The sequence below is a fragment of the Lepidochelys kempii genome, chromosome 6, assembly GCF_965140285.1.
Source record: "Lepidochelys kempii isolate rLepKem1 chromosome 6, rLepKem1.hap1, whole genome shotgun sequence".
NCBI classification, from domain to species: Eukaryota; Metazoa; Chordata; order Testudines; family Cheloniidae; genus Lepidochelys; species Lepidochelys kempii.
In genome coordinates, this window is record NC_136385.1 from 102,161,018 (window position 1) to 102,178,418 (window position 17,401).

Below are 17,401 nucleotides of genomic sequence, written 5' to 3' on the forward strand. Positions count from 1 at the left end.
CTGCACATTAAGCAGATGTTTTCAGAGAACTATCCACAATGACTCCAAGGTCATCTTCTTGCATAGTAACATTTAATTTAGAACTCATCATTTTATATGTATAACTGCATGTGCATTGCTTCTGATTTATCAACACAATTTCACCTGCCATTTTGTTGCCCGGTCACCAGTTTTGTGAGATCCCTTCTAACTCTTCAGAGTCTGCTTTGGACTTAACTATTTTGAGTAATTCTGTATCATCTGCAAATTTTTCTACCTTACTGTTTACCCCTATTTCCAGATGATTTATGAATATGCTGAACAGCACAGATCCCAGTATGGATCCCTAGGGGACCCCACTATTTACCACTCTCCATTCTGAAAACTAACCATTTATTCCTACCCTTTGTTTCCTGTCTCTTACCAGTTACTGATCCATGAGAGGGCCTTCCCTCTTATCCCAGAGCTGCTTACTTTGCTTGAGAGCCTTTGGTGAGGGGCCTTGTCAAAGGCTTTCTGAAAGTCCAAGTACACTATATCCACTGGATCATTGTTGTCCACATGTTTGTTGACTTCCCTTAAAGAATACTAATAGATTAGTGAGCAATGATTTCCCTTTACAAAAGCCATGTTGACTCATCCCCAACATATATTCATTTGTGTGTCTGGTAAGTCTGTTCTTTTGTACAGTTTCAACCAATTTGCCTGGTACTTAAGTTAGGCTTCCTGGCCTGAAAATGCCAGAATCACTTGCACCTTTTTTTCTTTCTTTTTTTTAAATTTGCATCATATTAGCTATTCTTCAGTCATCTGGAAAAGAATTAGATTTAAGTGACCAGTTACATACCACTTAGTAGTTCTGCAATTTCGTATTTGAATTCCTTTTGAACTCTTGGGTGAATACCACCCGGTCCTGGTGCCTTACTACTATTTAATTTATCAATTAGTTTCAAAACCTCCTCTATTGACACCTCAATCCGGAACAGTTCCTCAGATTTGTCACCTAAAAAAAAATGGCTGAGGTGTGGGAATCTCCCTCACATCCTCTGCAGTGAATGTAAGTGTACATATAGCTAAATGGACATGAATGTTACTTCCTCTTCTTTGTGCTGTATCCTAAAATTAAGGTTTTAATGTATTTACTGTTAACTTGTAAAAAAAAATAATAAAATTCTGAGGTGCTTTTTGTTAGTCAATAGAAGTCTTGTTTGGAAAATAATTTATCTTTTAGTTCCCAACAGATGCTGCATAATGCCTGATGTCAGTGAAAGCAGTGGTAGTGTACAGTAACTCCTCACTTAACATCGCCCAGTTAATGTTTCATTAGGTCGCTGTTCTGTTAGAGAACATGCTCATTTAAAGTTGTGCAATGCTCCCTTATAACGTTGTTTGGCAGCCGCCTGCTTTGTCCACTGCTTGCAGGAAGAGCAACCCGTTGGAGCGAGTTGGTTGGGGCTTGGAACCAGGGTGAGCTGGCATCCCCCCATCAGCTCCTGTAAGTTCCCTGCGCAGCAGCCGCCCAGCAGGCTATCAATTGCCAGGTAGTTCAGGTGTCCCTCCAACCACTGCCATGTGCTGCTCCTGCCCTCTGCCTTGGAGCTGCTCCCAGGAGCCTCCTGTTTGCTGGAGGGAGGGGGGAAGAGGGGTGGTGATGTCAGGGTGTTCTCCTTCCCCCTGCTCCTGTACCCCATCTCCACAGAGCATGGTGGGAACAGGACAGGGCTCAGGATGGAGGGAGCTTGGTGGCAGCAGCTGCTGTCTCAACTTGCTGATCTACTTAAAAAGGCTGTGTACTTAAGAGTGGGGTCAGCGTACTTAAAGAGGCAAAGCGCGTCTCTCTCTCTCTCACACACACACACACACGCGCGCGCACACACACACGCACCCCCTAGCACTTTGGAAAGTGGAGGCAGTGGTGCACTCCAGTGGGATAGCATGAGTTCATTATGTTCAGTTTCTGCAGGGAATGTTTGCAGCCATTGCCATGCGTCTATTGTATCTCCTCCCTCCATTCGTGCTGCCTTGTAGAGCATGAGGCTACATTAAAATTATTTCCCCCTTGCCTATAGCAATCCAGCGCTGCAAGTTTCCACAATATGACTGTCACTCACTTCTCCACTGTCAGTACAGTTCTCATTTTAGTGTCCCTGCACTGAGGGCTGGGGTGAGCTTGGCACAGAGATTCAAGAATGTGGCCTTGCGTATCCAAAAGTTCTGTAGCCACTGCTCATCATCCCAAGCCTACATTATGATGTATTCCCTCCACTCAGTGCTCCATTTCTCAGGCCCAGAAGCAGCGTGCCACTATTTGCAGCTGCTCCATGACCACCACCAATAATTTGGAACTGATTCTTGCAATCTGCCCTCCAGGAAATCGTCATGTTCCCCATACACCTTCTTGTGGCTCTGCAAATACCAGAGGATCACGAATCCTGTGGTTGCAACACTCATGACAATAGTGCAGAGAGCTGTGCAGGCTCCATGCTTCTGTCACAGATGGCAGATAGTGACAAGTCCCGTGCAGGTTCATGGGATTTTCAAAATAGCAGTGAATATTATGGGATGGAGATGGCATTATGGCGTGGAGAAAACTACATAATGGGAACTTGACCCAGCAGTCCCAGTCTCCCTTGCACTACTCATTTCTGCCCCACCATGCATTTCCAAAACTTCCCAAAAGACAGTGCACTGGACGGTGGCAAGTTGCACACTGGGATACCTACCCGTGGTGCACCACACACTACATCGAAACAACCACTCCTGGTGAGTACATGCACCACCAACACATAGAGCCAAGTATGCTGTGACGTTATTGACATAAACTGTAACCATATAGATCATTGTTGCAACCACTGTTATATATTTGCAGCAAAAATTGTATAAGGGTTGTCATGTAAGGTGTCTATGGATAGGTTATGATTTGCTAATTATGATTATGCTAGCTGTATGTGTGTATCATTTTTGTAATTGAAGTTATGAATATTGGCTATGTACTTGTATCTTAATGTGTTTTGATTCTAAGTGGCCTCATTGAAACATTTGGTCAGCTTCTTGAGAAGGGACTATTTCCAGCAAGTGCCCAATCAAGAAACACTTAGCGACAATGAACTTTGGGAGACGCCAATCCACATCTGAGCTTTCCTGGGAACGCTCAAACTAACATGTAAACAATGGGGTCGGCCTATAAAGAACTGAGTCATGCATGAACATGTGACTTGCCCATGTGACTCCAAACTCCACCTTGCTGTGATCTTGGACAGGAGAACCAAGGGGTTTCCACCCACAAGAGAAAGCCTATAAAAGGCTGCTGCATCTCCTCCATTTTGTCTTCAGTCCTGCTTCTTGCCTCTGGAGGGACTTTGCTACAAACTGAAGCTCTGAACAAAGGACTGAATGACCCAGCCCAGCTGTGGATGTACTCCAGAGACTTGATTTGAACTTGCAGTATATTCCATCACTGCTACAAGCCTGAACCAAGAACTTTGCCATTACTGTATGTAATTGATTCCATTTAACCAATTCTAGCTCTCATCTTTTTCCTTTTATGAATAAAACCTTTAGATTTTAAATTCTAAAGGATTGGCAATAGTGTGATTTGTGGGTAAGAGCTGATTTATATATTGATCTGGTCTGGGGCTTGGTCTTTTGGGATCGGATGAACCTTTTTTCTTTTACTGGGGCATTGGTTTTCATAACCATTCACCCCCATAATGAGTGGCACTGGTGGTGATACTGGGAAACTGGAGTGTCTAAGGGAATTGCTTGTGTGACTTCTGGTCAGCAAGTGGGGTAAAACCGAAGTCTTCTGTTGTTTGGCTGGTTTGGTTTGCCTTGGTGTGTAAAGGAACCCCAGCCTTAGGCTGTAACTGCCCTGTTTTAAGCAGCTTGTCCTGAATTGGTACTCTCAGTTGGGTCCCACCAAAGCCAGCATCATTGCATGTGCATGTGCATAAACAATATACTAACCGCAATGCCTTTATGATGATGTAACTTGCATTGGCAAAAGTTTGTAGTGTACATGCCCTGAGTATTAGTCCCATTTTACAGATGAGAAAACAGACACAGAAATGTTAAGACTTAACCAAAATCACAACAGGTCAGAGACAGAAGCTAGAACAGAACCCAGGATTCCTGACTTCCAGTCCCCTGCATGCACTGCTAGACTCCACTGCCATCTTCTAATGGTAGTTCTACATGTACACTGAGGAGTGACTGTACACCATAATGTTAAGACTATCCATGAGCAAACATGACATCACTTACTCTGATTATTCCAAGACATCTTTTGTGATGTGAAAACTATTTCCATGTACCATAAAGTTGAGTTTCAATACAGAAGAGTGTGGAATCACAAAAGTCTGAATAGATAATTTCACATAAGAATGGCCATACTGAGTCTTCTGATAGTGGCCAATGCCAGGTGCTTCAGAGGGAATGAACAGAACAGGTAATCATCAAATGATCCATCCCCTGTCGCCCATTCCCAGTTTCTGGCAAACAGAGGCTAGGGACATTACTGAGCATGGTTTTACGTTTTATAAATAAATATTTTTAGTGTCAAACTTTTAATATCTCACCACTAACATGTCTAGAGACATTTTAAGTATCAAAACAAAACAGTGCATTGTACCTTGCTATGTCCCCTCGATACAGTGACTTGTATTCCCAGTTTGCAGGGTCTGGTTTCTTGTCTGTTCTGAAGGTTTCTGCTGTCAAAGCCTGAATATCCTCAAGCCAAACAAAGCGATTGGTGGCAACATTTGATGTAATGTCTTCTAGACTGAAAAAGGGGGAAGAAGCATTTTCTGAACATGTGAGTTAAACATAAGCATTTACAAAACCAGGAAATTAAACATTTCTAGATCCTATAATAAATTATGCACATTCAAAAGGCCATGATACATGTACCATTTAACAAATAAGTCATATACTGGTGAAAGAGATGAGAAAACTGAAGTGGAAATTTACCACTGGAGCCACCAATACAGGGAACTTTCAAGAGAAAATCATTCACTGCATTTTGAAAATGGACTTCCAAGAGCATGGAAAGTGCTCAACAGGATTTAATAAATGGGTTTCTTACTAAGTCTAAAGCCTGCAAGAAGAAACATTGCTATTAACTGTAACTTCCTCTATAAGAAAAAGTAAATCAAAAAGGGGACAATCGGTGCTATACTGTGCTAATTTTCTATAACAATACCAATGCAATTCAGTAAAATGTAAAGGTTTTATGAATTAGTTACATAAAAGTCATATTTTTTTTAAAAGATGCAGCTAAGTTACCCCTCTAAGAACTGCAAGATATGGTGAATTCTGCTTTCACATTTGTATTACAAATGTGAATATTAAAAAAGGAGCTTCAGCGCCTTGACAAGGTTTCCAACATTCACCTGTGACAAGGCACTCAAGAGGGTTTCACAGTTTATGTTTCAGATGGAAATGCTAACAGGAATAATTCTGCGCATAGGTCCCATGTTAACATCAGTTTGAGTTTTAAACCTAAAATTTAACACAGATTTATACTTAAAGAGTGTTTATATAGGGTTTTTTTCCTGAGAAAACTTAAAACAACCTATATGCACAGTATAGGTACCGTACAAGAACATCAATCCTTTTGTTTGGGCACCTGAATTACATTTAAGTCATCAAAGACCAATGAGTGGTCAGTGCGAAATGGAAGGCCCACTTTTTGAGCCTGGGCACCCAATGTATCCATGTAAGCTCTTTTTCCTATTCAAATCATCATACTGGTCACTTTAAAACATTTTTCTTGCTACATATAGACTAGTTACTCATTATTTTAGTGTCTCTGAAAGCAGCAAGCCAAGGTGATATAATACAGTGGCTCTCAACCTTTCCAGACTACTGTACCCCTTTCAGGAGTCCGATTTGTCTTGCATACTCCAAGATTCACCTCACTTAAAAACTACTTGGTTACAAAATTAGACATAAAAACACAAAAGTGTCACAACACACTATTACTGAAAAATTGCTTCCTTTCTCATTTTTACCATACAATTCTAAATAAATCAATTGGAATATAAATATTATATTTACATTTCAGTGTATAATATGCAGAGAAGTATAAACAAGTCATTGTCTGTATGAAATTTTAGTTTGTACTGACTTCGCTAATGCTTTTTATGTAGCCTGTTGTAAAACCAGGCAAACATCCAGATGAGCTGATGTGCTCCCTGGTTGAGAACCACTGATATAATAGAACATCACTCATTCAAATCTTGATTTACATATACAAAAAATAAAGTGTATGATGCATACTAATGAATGGCTAAAGGCCAGAAATAAAACTAAAAATACTAAATTAATACGAACATCAATATACATCCTATAATGAATGCCCACTGTTGAGAGGGGAAATTATGAATGCACAGTATAATGAAACACTTCCCCTTAGGAAAAACAAATTTTTGCTTCAATATTCAACAACTTCAATTTTCTGCAGTATCTAAGGACATCGTTTAATACAATTCCCCTCAAAGCACAATAGGTTACTCAAGGATTAATATAAGGAAACAAAGATTTACAATAATTCACAGGGAGCATTAACATTAAAAAAGCACCACATTTTCATTGCTCTGCTATTCTGTTCAGCTCTAAAAAAAAATACTTCATAAAATATTCCTCGGCATAATTTTTCAGATGCAACAATTAATAAAAAATGTTTGAGTGTTTCTTGTTCTGTTCTGAGACGGTTACAATGGAAGTTTAAACTTATTCTTTTAAGAGTCAGAACTGACCCACTGGTGAGAGTATTCTCATCTAACCAGTTCAAACACCACATACAGTACTAGAATAGGATTATATTTATATCCAAGCATATTAGTAAAATGCACATACTTCAATGTTGCTGCTTCTCTTTCACGGTTTGTGTCACTTCCTCTAGGTTTATCCCTCATACACTCACTGTCCAAGTCTGACTCACTGTTACTTGATTCCTCTCTGGTTTTCTTTTTTCTTTTTTTGTGGTGATGATGCTTTTTCTTTTTCCCTTTCCTTTTCTTAGTTGATTTTTTTAGATCTTCATTGGTGTCACTTCCTCCTGAGAGCTCTGACCTTGAAGGACTCCTGCTAAGAAACGTAATTCCTTATATAGTTAGAATAATTTTAAAGAAATTTCACCAGTGAGAAAGTCCATAACCAGAGTTTTCCTCATCCCCCAAATTATAGGGAAGGATAGCTCTCAGACAGTGAATTACATCAATGGTTGCCACAAAAGTCAAAGAAATCTGCGTAACAGCCACCATTTACCTTTAAAATTATTGAAATTTGTTTTGAAATTACTACTTGAGACAGGTCATACAAAGTTGTACTTGCCCATGGTAAGTACACTTTGACAAGTGAATAAATATCAGTAGTCCTTTCCATTACCACCCCCAGAGTAAAACCGAATGAGTTGCTTTTGTACCTATGCTGATAAATTTTCAAGACAATTTTGCAAGGCCACTTTCACTTTAGATCAAGTTAAAATGATTGGAGGGGCCTTCAAGCAGGGGAGGGGAGAAATTGACTAGTACTCTTTTTTGCTTTTTATTGATGCATAAGAAATACCTGAAAGATGTGTTGTAAAATATATATATATATATATATATATATATATATATGCTTTTTAGATTAGAAATACAGTTCTTGCTGATTTTGGAAGACTCAGTGATCACCAGAGAATTAGTGAAATTTTGACAGTACACGCAACCGAAAGCTGAGCAATTGAGAAGATAAAGAAAGCAACTGAGAGGATACTCACTGTTAATTTCAGTATATAATGAACAGTTGGAAGAAGGGATGTCTTTGTTAAGAATTCAACATAAGTACCCTCTCAGCTAAGATACAAGTTGACAATAAACATCTGATACTTTCAAGACGTCTTTCAGTAAAAAGCAAGAGAGACCAGACTTGACATTCTTGATATTTCGAAGATCAAAAACCATCAGAAAAAGCACTCTTTCAGGGGCAAAAAAGAAGCGTAGTAAACTGCACTCAACCAAACAGCATTCATTTTAACATGACTAAATATAAGGGTATACATCTAGAAACAAAGAATGTAGGTGATACTTATAGAATGATGTCAAGTATCCGGGGGTAGCTGTGTTAGCCACAAAAACAACAAGGAGTCTGGTGGCACCTTAAAGACTAACAGATTTATTTGGGCATAAGCTTCGATGCATCTGAAGAAGTAGTGTTTTACCCACAAAAGCTTATGCCCAAATAAATCTGTTAGTCTTTAAGGTGCCACCAGACTCCTTGTTGTACTTATAGAAGGGGAGTCTATTCTGGGAAGCAGTGACTCTGAAAAACTTGGGGGTCATGGCTGATCATCAGCTGAACAAGAGCTTCCACTGTGATGCTATTGTCAAAAGAGCTAACGCGATCCTAGGATGCATAAGCAGGGGAATCTCGAGTAGGAGTAGAGAGGTTATTTTACCTCAGTATTTGGCACTGGTTTGACTACTGCTAGAATACTGTGTGAGGTCCGTGCCCACAATTCAATGTTGATGATAAATTGGAGAGGGTCCAGAGAAGAGCCACGAGAAGAATTAAAGGATTAGAAAACATGTCTTACAGTGATAGACTCCAAGTGCTCAATCTATATAGTTTAACAAAAAAAGAAGATTAAGGGGTGACTTGATTACAATTTTTAAGTATCTACATGGGGAACAAATATTTAATAATGTGCTCTTCAATCTAGTAGAGAAAGGTAAAACATGATCCAATGGCTAGAAGTTGAAGCTAGACAAATTCAGATGGAAAATAAGGTGAGAGTAACTAACCAGGAACTATGGATCCCTAGCCTCTGTTTCCCAGAAGCTGGGAACGGGCGACAAGAGATGAATCCGTAGGTGATTATCTGTTCTGTTCATTCCCTCTGAAGCACCTGGGATTGGGCACTGTCAGAAGACGAGACTGAGCTAGATGGACCTTTGGTCTGACCCAATATGGCCGTTCTTATGTTCTAGGGATCATGATGGATTCTCCATCACTGACCATTTTTAAAACTAGATTGGATGTTTTTCTAAAAAGTATGCTCTATGAATTATTTTGGGGAAGTTCTATGGCCTGTGTTATACAGGAGGTCAAACTAGATAATCATAATGGTTCCTTGTGGCCTTGGAATCTACAAAAACACTTTGCACCCTTCTTCATAAAGATGCCCCCTCCCCCCCCCCAAAAAAAGGGCACAAACCCAACCTTTTAAAAATTATCTACAGATTACCTTTCAGGAAAACAAACAGGTGTTAAAAAAAATCCATGAAGGGGCTACTGCTGATCATTGAGGAAAAACCCTCGAAACCCAAAAGTTAAGCAGTCAAATTAATAAAATAATTCCTCTGTATATTTTCTTTCTTGATAGTTTAATACAAATTATATTTTATTTAAAATATTCACTGTTTACATAATGTCATCTGCAAGGTAATTTTAAGAATTCCTTTTACTTTATCACATTATAAGCCTGTAAAGACTTGAAGAAAAATGACAAATACACAAAGTTTTGGCAAGTTTAGCTGCAGAAGTTATATTGTGATAACTCAAGTCCAACATAAGTTGGTGAATAGAGATGGGTTCAACTTTGATTTTTGTAATGAACACATTTTCTGTCATTACAAAGAGCAGCCAACACATCAAACAGAGGACTTTGTTCCAAAATACACATCACTGAAGTTCAGAACTTTCCTGCTTCAACCTGACTCATAGACTTTAAGGTCAGAAGGGACCATCATGATCATCTAGTCCAGAGCTGGGCAAACTACGGCCCGTGGGCCACATCCGGCCCGCAAGACCGTCCTGCCTGGCCCTGAGCTCCTGGCCGGGGAGGCTAGCCCCTGGCCCCTCCTCTGCAGGCACACTGCCGCGTGGGCAGCACACCTTGCACCCACCCACCGCCCAGATTTTCCAATAAGTCTGTCCTGCCACTCTGAGCGGCATGGTAAGGGGGCGGTGGGAGGGGGGATTGGATAAGAGGCAGGAGGTCCCAGGGGGCAGTCAGGGGACAGAGGCCGATTGGATGGGGGAGGCGGTCAGGAGACAGGGAGATGGGGGGGTTGGATGGGGGTGGGGTCCCAGGGGGTCAGGGGTCCCGGGGGGGGGGGGGGGGGGAACAGGGAGCAGGTGTGAGGGCTGGATAGGGGGTGGGGTCCTAGGTGGACAGTTAGGGACGGGGGTCCCGGGAGGGGGCAGTCAGGGGACAAGGACTTGGGGGGAGAGAGGTTGGATGGGTCTGGGATCCTGGAGGGCCTGTCAGGGGCAGGGGTGTGGATGGGGGTGGGGTCCCGGGAGGGGGCAGTCAGGGGACAAGGAGCAGGGAGGGTTGGATGGATCTGGGGTCCCGGGTGTGGATGGGGTCAGGGGACAGGGAGTGGGGGGAAGGGGGGTTGGATAGGGGGTGGGGTCCCAGGGAGATGGTTGGGGTAGAGGGGTCCTGGGAGGGGGTGGTCAGGGGACAAGGAGAAGGGGGGGTTGGATGAGTCGAGGGCAGTCAGGGGGCGGGAAGTGGGAGGGGGCGGATAGGGGGCAGGAGCCAGGCTGTTTGCGGAGGCACAGCCTTCCCTAACCGGCCCTCCAAACCGATTCGCAACCCTGATGTGGCCATTGGGCCAAAAAGTTTGCCCACCCATGTGACCTACACATTGCCAGCCACAGAACCTAACCCACCCACTCCATTAACTACTGCAGAATGCACCCAAGACTTAAATCAATATGTCTAGTATTGCACCTGTTGGGCAAAGTGTTTAAAACACAATCCTGTATTCCATAAAACTGGATCTATTTCTTTTAATCAAAATTAGCTTTAATCAGCTATTTAAGTGATCTATAAGATTAAATTGCAACTCCACAACTTTACATAGGATAGTATTTCATTAATTCACATCTCTGCACAGTTTATAACTGACAATTTTCTATATTCGACTATGGTAGGGAAAGTGGCTATTTGAACTGGTTTTCATAAAAAAGGGGGAAAAAAATCACAAAGATGATACCTAAGCCTCAGCATTCCTTCAAGGATTACTTAGAATATTTAAAAGCAAATGAAAAATCATGATTAAGGCTGTGAGTTTGTCACGGAAGTCACAGAAAGTCACAGATTCCGTGACTTCTACAGCAGCCAGGGCGGCTGCTTGGGGGCAGCCACTGCCAGGGCAGTCTTGGGCCACTGCACCCCCCTCCCACAGCACCAGCAGATGTTTGGGTGTGCGAGGAGGCTAGAGCTTGGGATGCAGGAGGGGGGGAGGCTTCTAGGCAGCACTTACCTTGGGGGGCTCCCCAGAAGCAGGTACATACCTTGGGTCCTAGGCGGAGGCGCGACCAGGGGGTTCTGTGCGCAGTTTTTGCCTGCAGGCACTGCCCTCGCAGCTCCCATTGGCCGGGAGTCGCAGCCAATGGGACCTGGGGAGTCGGCACTCAGGGTGGCTGCAGCATGCAGAGCTGCCTGGTCGTGCCTCCGCCTAGGAGCTGAGGGAGTGAGATGTCAATGGAGACTACACCAAACATGAGCCCCAGCAGGATACAGGGTGGGTTGAAGAGGATTACAAGAGAGAATAAGAATGGAAAGAACTTGCAGCCAGAGGGAACAGGGGATAGACTGGAGAATAGCACCGTCACCAGGAAAAGGCAGGTCTATGTGATCGGGGACTCTTTACTGAGAAGAATAGACAGGCCTGTAACCAGAGCTGATCCAGAGAATAGAAGGGTGTGCTGTCTTCCAGGTGCTAAGATACGGGATGCAGACCTGAGGTTGAAAAGGATCCTAAAGGGAGCAGGAAAGAATCCCCTGATTATCCTTCATGTGGGAACAAATGATACAGCTAGATTCTCGCTGGAAAGTATTAAGGGAGACTTGCTAGGCTGGGGAAGATGCTTAAGGAAATCGAGGCTCAGGTAATCTTTAGTGGGATTCTGCCTGTTCCTAGAGAAGAGCAACAAAGGTGTGACAAGATTATGACTATCAACAGATGGCTTAGACAGGGGTGCTATAAGGAGGGCTTTGGGATGTATGACCGCTGGGAGGCATTCATGGACAGAGGACCGTTCTCTCAGGATGGACTTCATCTGAGTAGGGAAGGAAATAGACTTCTAGGATGGAGGCTGGCACAATTGATTAAGAGAGCTTTAAACTAGGAAATTGGGGGACATGGTTGGGAGATGTCCAGGTAATCTCCACGCCAGATTTTAGCATTGAGAGGGAATAAAAAGAAGTAAGAAAGGATACAGCCGTGGGTAGGAGAATGTATATAAGGAGGAAGGGCAGTGTGGATACCAGTCTAATAGGATATACTGGCTGTAGAATGACTGGGCCTAATGGGTACAGAATGTGAGCGAGGCCAAACAGCAAAAATTAAGATGTTTGTACATAAATGTGAGGAGCCTCGGTAACAAAATGGAGGAACTAGAGCTACCGGTGCAGTAAGTGAAACCAGATATTTTATCAGAAACATGGCGGAATAGTCGTCATGACTAGACTACAGGTATTGAAGGGTCTGTGCTGTTTAGGAAAGACAGAAATAAAGGTAAAGGTGGTGGAGTAGCATTGTACATCAATGATGAGGTAGAATGTAAAGAAATAAGAAGTGATGGAATGGATAAGACAGAGTCCATCTGGGCAAAAATTACACTGGGGAAGAAAATTATTAGAGCCTCCCCTGGGATAGTGCTTAGGGTGTGCTATAGACCGCCAGGATCTAATTTGGATATGGATAGAGCCCTCTTTAATGTTTTTAATGAAGTAAATACTAATGGGAACTGCGTGATCATGGGAGACTTTAACTTCCCAGATATAGACTGGAGGACGAGTGCTAGTAATAATAATAGGGCTCAGATTTTCCTAGATGCGATAGCTGATGGATTCCTTCATCAAGTAGTTGCTGAACCAACTAGAGGGGATGCCATTTTAGATTTGGTTTTGGTGAGTAGTGAGGACCTCATAGAAGAAATGGTTATAGGGGACAATCTTGGTTCAAGTGATCATGAGCCAATTCAGTTCAAACTGAACAGAAGGATTAACAAAAATAAATCTTTGTTTAAAATAAAAAATAAATAAATTTTTGTTTACTGCCCGAAACTTATCCATGACTTTTACTAAAAATACCTGTGACTAAAATGTAGTCATAATCACGATCACTCAGCTACCTCCTTTCACCAAGATTAGCAGCAATTTGAATGCACCAGTGAGAAAAAGCTAAAGGAAAAGTAATTTTAAAAGGCTAATTTCTCATTACTTTAAATAAAGGAAAATGCAATAATTATTCATAGTTTTCCAAATGACACAATTCTGGCTTTCTAACCAGTGAACTGAGCGACAAGGTGGGTAAGGTAATATCTTTCATTGGAACAACTTCTGTTGGTGATATAAACAGTAAACCGTGCAACGAAAAGCTACACTGTAAGCTCCTGAGTTTGGCCACACTTACACCAAAAGAAAAGTAGGACATTAGAAAAAGGCTATTTAAAAAGTTGCAAAGAACCTGCTACCTTATAAATTGTGATCTCTTAGGAGCAGGATCTGAAGCCTTTGCAGTGTGCTGGTGCAGTTTCAGTGCATCTTCTGTGGAGAAGCTTGGATTGCTAAGCCAGTCCAATTCTGCAGGTAGAGAAAAATGTGAGATCTACAACAATTTGCCTGTTGTACTCTTTAAAAGGTGCAGATTCATCTAGTCAGCAGACAACCTAATTCACAGCAAATGTCACTGAAGTCATTTATAAGAGGCAAGGATAGTAGAAAGCAATCCATGAAATTTTCACTTAGCAGACCACTGAGTTTTAGCACATTGTAAAACATTTTTAGGACCTGGAATCCTCCCATGACATGAATCTAAATTTTAAGTAAAATGCTACAAAACAACATTTAAAAGTGTAAACTGAAAAGCAAAAGAGTTTCACATACTTTAGAAGTCTCTATATAGTGAATGTCAAAATCAGGCTGACCGTGGGTTTTAATGCCCCAAACAACAGACATGTAGTTACTAAAATAAAAAAATACCAGAGGACTTCAAAAGGAATGTATTGCTCTCAATATTAACAATGTTTATTATAATGCATAAATACCTGTGTTATTCAGATAGAGCTTTCCCTAGACAATATTTCAATACAAAACTCTCAACCACCATTCCTATACAGAAATTATTTTATCTTAAAAATTCTGAAAAATAATAAGATTGTGCTACAAGTAAATAAATAAATAACACTTCGTATTTATTTCCTTCAAGTATATCAAAGCACTTCATGTATACAAACTAATTATACCTCATAATACTATATGTGTGAAAAATGTTTTTAAACCCATTTTACAGATAGGGACACTCAGCAAGTTTAAGTTACTTGTACAAGTTCACATTGCAGAGCTAGAATTAGAACCCTAAATCCTAGACTTCCCCTCCTCTAACAACTAACATACCATTACCCCTGTATCAAGTGAAATCAAAGACACTCACATTTAATTCTGATATACGATATAGCATTGTAAGTGATTACTTCTCCAAAATTTTGCTTATGTCACATTTTCTAGATGATGGTAGGATATGGAAGTGGTTCACTTCCCAGGCATTTTATTGCTGGAGATCTCTGCATGAATACCAATTCTTTGTGTTTAAAAATGCATCTGTTCAGGCTACTTAATCATTGCCATAATTTTTACTTGTGCCATCAAAATTATCTCCACAACATTAGAATGGTAAAAGAGAGAAGATATGGACTTCTTTTGGAGAATAAAGAGAAGGAAAGGAACTATTCAGAAACAAAGACCTATTTTCATAAATATTCAAAATCGTAAAAAAGATGAGGAAGAATACAAAAAATATTTATTCCAGCTTTACAGAATTATGAAAAATAGCTAGTGGAGGCAAAAAATACAGCTCACTTAAAGTTTATGCTCAAATAAATTTGTTAGTCTCTAAGGTGCCACAAATCCTCCTTTTCTTTTTAAAATACTGGCTTCTGCAGCTAACTCAGTCGTATTCACCTTCATTTTCCTGTTTGCTCATAATCTGGAAAAGAAAAAAAAGCTTTCCTGCTTTCTCAGGTCCCAAATGATTTCTCAATTTGGAATGAATTAGTCCTAAGGAAGAAAATATTCTTTCTACACCAGCAGAAGAAGCTACTGCTGTTAAAAGTGAGATTATCACTTCAACAGTCTCTGAATCCAAGTGCTTAAGTGACTTCCACCAGTTCACTGGTGTGGCTTTCTTTAAAACATCATCAGCAAACATATATTTCTTGAATGGTTCTTATTCCCAAACTGGGTCTCTTTTACAGCCTGCATCTATTATAGGTTTTCCCTTCTAGTGAGAGAATGGTATGGTAGATCTCAAATCAATGAAGGCTACACTCAGAAAGACCTCAAGACTTCCAGAATACACTGCTCAAACAGTTTCACTTTTATTTCTACTGCCTGTCCCTCCCTTCTCACATTTTTCTCCAGACTTCTTCTCCTCGTCCAGATCCTATTCCGCCCCCAACAATCTTCTATTCATTGAACTTTTTGAAACTTTGCACTTTTAGAGAGAGGTAAGGGATTGACTCTGTGTACACAAATTTGTAGAGGGACAATAGGGTTTAAGTCTGTTATTTCTCACCTCTATATATTATTTATTTAAAAACATTTTTGCTGTTAACAAGCATGTTCTCTCTGGAGACACTAATCCACAGTTTGAGAACTGCAAAACTAAGCATCTCTGATGGTCCCTTCTAGACTGAGCACTGAGTCCCATTGGGTAGATAGAAAGATTAACCTAAATAATCTATACAGAAGCCCCTGAAACCCCATAATCCATGAACTATTGGAACTCATTTACAAAACTTTTCTTAAACGTTACATGAATATATTGTTTCATACTACAGAATTAGAATTTATAATCCTATTCCATGATGAGAGATCTTTGAGCTATAATGTATCTTAATTAAAACTATCTTTAGATTGGTTTTTTTCTTCAAAAAGCATTTTATCAAAAAAATCCGATTTAACTCACAAAAATAATTGATTTATATCCACGCTGTAAGGGAGTGAATAAAAAAGAATTTCAAAATGAAAAAGCAAGATTAAGCGGGTTAAAACTTAGAATTGATGCATTAACACACGGAGTTGCCCAAAAACAGTCAATTGCAGCAAAAAAGGGCACTCCTGCAATCCATTTGGCATGCAAACAAAAATAACAGACACTGGGGGAAAAAATTCAGGTTTTGCAAAAGCAAGTAACAACGCCTGCTCTCCTCTCAGAGACAGGATAAAAACCAGGGCTGCAGGTTCCCAACTGCTTTAACCTATGGAGCCACACTCCTCGCTCAAATCTAAAAATATAACCTTCTTTCTCAAATATTTTTACATACTGGTTAAGTTTTCCTTTATATCTTTTCTCAGTTTGCTAAACTCGCTGCTACTGCCTGTACCTTAATATATCTTGATAGAGTTAATCTTTCTTGGCTCAGGTCTCCCTACTATCCTAGGTTGCTCCCAACCTCTTCCTCTGCACTACCACTCTCTCTTTGTTTTAAAAATTGAAGTTTTTAAAGAAACCTCCAAAAGATAAAGCAGCTGAAAAAAAAAACAACAAAGAGAAAACAAGGTAAAAACTTTACTTTAAATAAATCCAGTAAATTAATTATTTTAACCCTTCAGGAATGCAACAACTGGAATTACTCCTAACTTTCTTGAAGATATGGTTGCAAAGCAACAGACAAGCAGACTGTTTCTAATCATAAGCACTAACTAATATTTGAAACATGGGCATTCCTTATTTCCATACAGCAGAGCTTTAATATAAAGTTTATATAAAGTAATGAAAAATCATAGAATCACAGAATATCAGGGTTGGAAGGGACTTCAGGAGGTCATCTAGTCCAACCCCCTGCTCAAAACAGGACTCAAAACCCCCTGCTCAATCCCCAACTAAATCATCCCAGCCAGGGCTTTGTCACGCCTGACCTTAAAAATATCTAAGGAAGGAGATTCCACCACCTCCCTAGGTAACGCATTCCAGAGTTTCACCACCCTCCTAGTGAAAAAGTTTTTCCTAATATCCAACCTAAATCTCCCCCACTGCAACTTGAGACCATTACTCCTTGTTCTGTCATCTGCTACCACTGAGAGCAGTCTAGATCCATCCTCTTTGGAACCCCCTTTCAGGTAGTTGAAAGCAGCTATCAAATCCCCCCTCATTCTTCTCTTCCACAGACTAAACATCCCCAGCTCCCTCAGCCTCTCCTCATAAGTCATGTGTTCCAGTCCCCTAATCATTTTTGTTGCCCTCCGCTGGACTCTTTCCAATTTTTCCACATCCTTCTTGTAGTGTGGGGCCCAAAACTGGACACAGTACTCCAGATGAGGTCCTCACCAATGTCAAATAGAAGGAAACGATCACATCCCTTGATCTGCTGGCAATGCCCCTACATATACATCCCAAAATGCCATTGGCCTTCTTGG

General features: G+C 40.8%; 1 protein-coding gene across 8 annotated transcripts in view; it reads right to left on the bottom strand.

The window, feature by feature from the left end:
• The window catches only part of NRDE2 (NRDE-2, necessary for RNA interference, domain containing), a 71,215-nt gene that overhangs the window by 40,916 nt on the left and 12,898 nt on the right, over window positions 1–17,401 (bottom strand). For 7 of the 8 annotated variants that reach the window (XR_012159525.1, XR_012159526.1, XM_073349416.1 and 4 more), the window contains exons 2-4: window positions 13,459–13,567; window positions 6,838–7,068; window positions 4,610–4,759 (exon numbers count right to left, since the gene is read on the bottom strand). Coding sequence is in view for 6 of the 8 variants with exons in the window: in XM_073349416.1 (XP_073205517.1) it covers window positions 4,610–4,759; window positions 6,838–7,068; window positions 13,459–13,567 (490 nt within the window). In the remaining 2 variants the exon portion in view is untranslated. The remainder of the gene's footprint in view (window positions 1–4,609; window positions 4,760–6,837; window positions 7,069–13,458; window positions 13,568–17,401) is intronic. The other variant, XM_073349412.1, reaches the window with a different exon arrangement.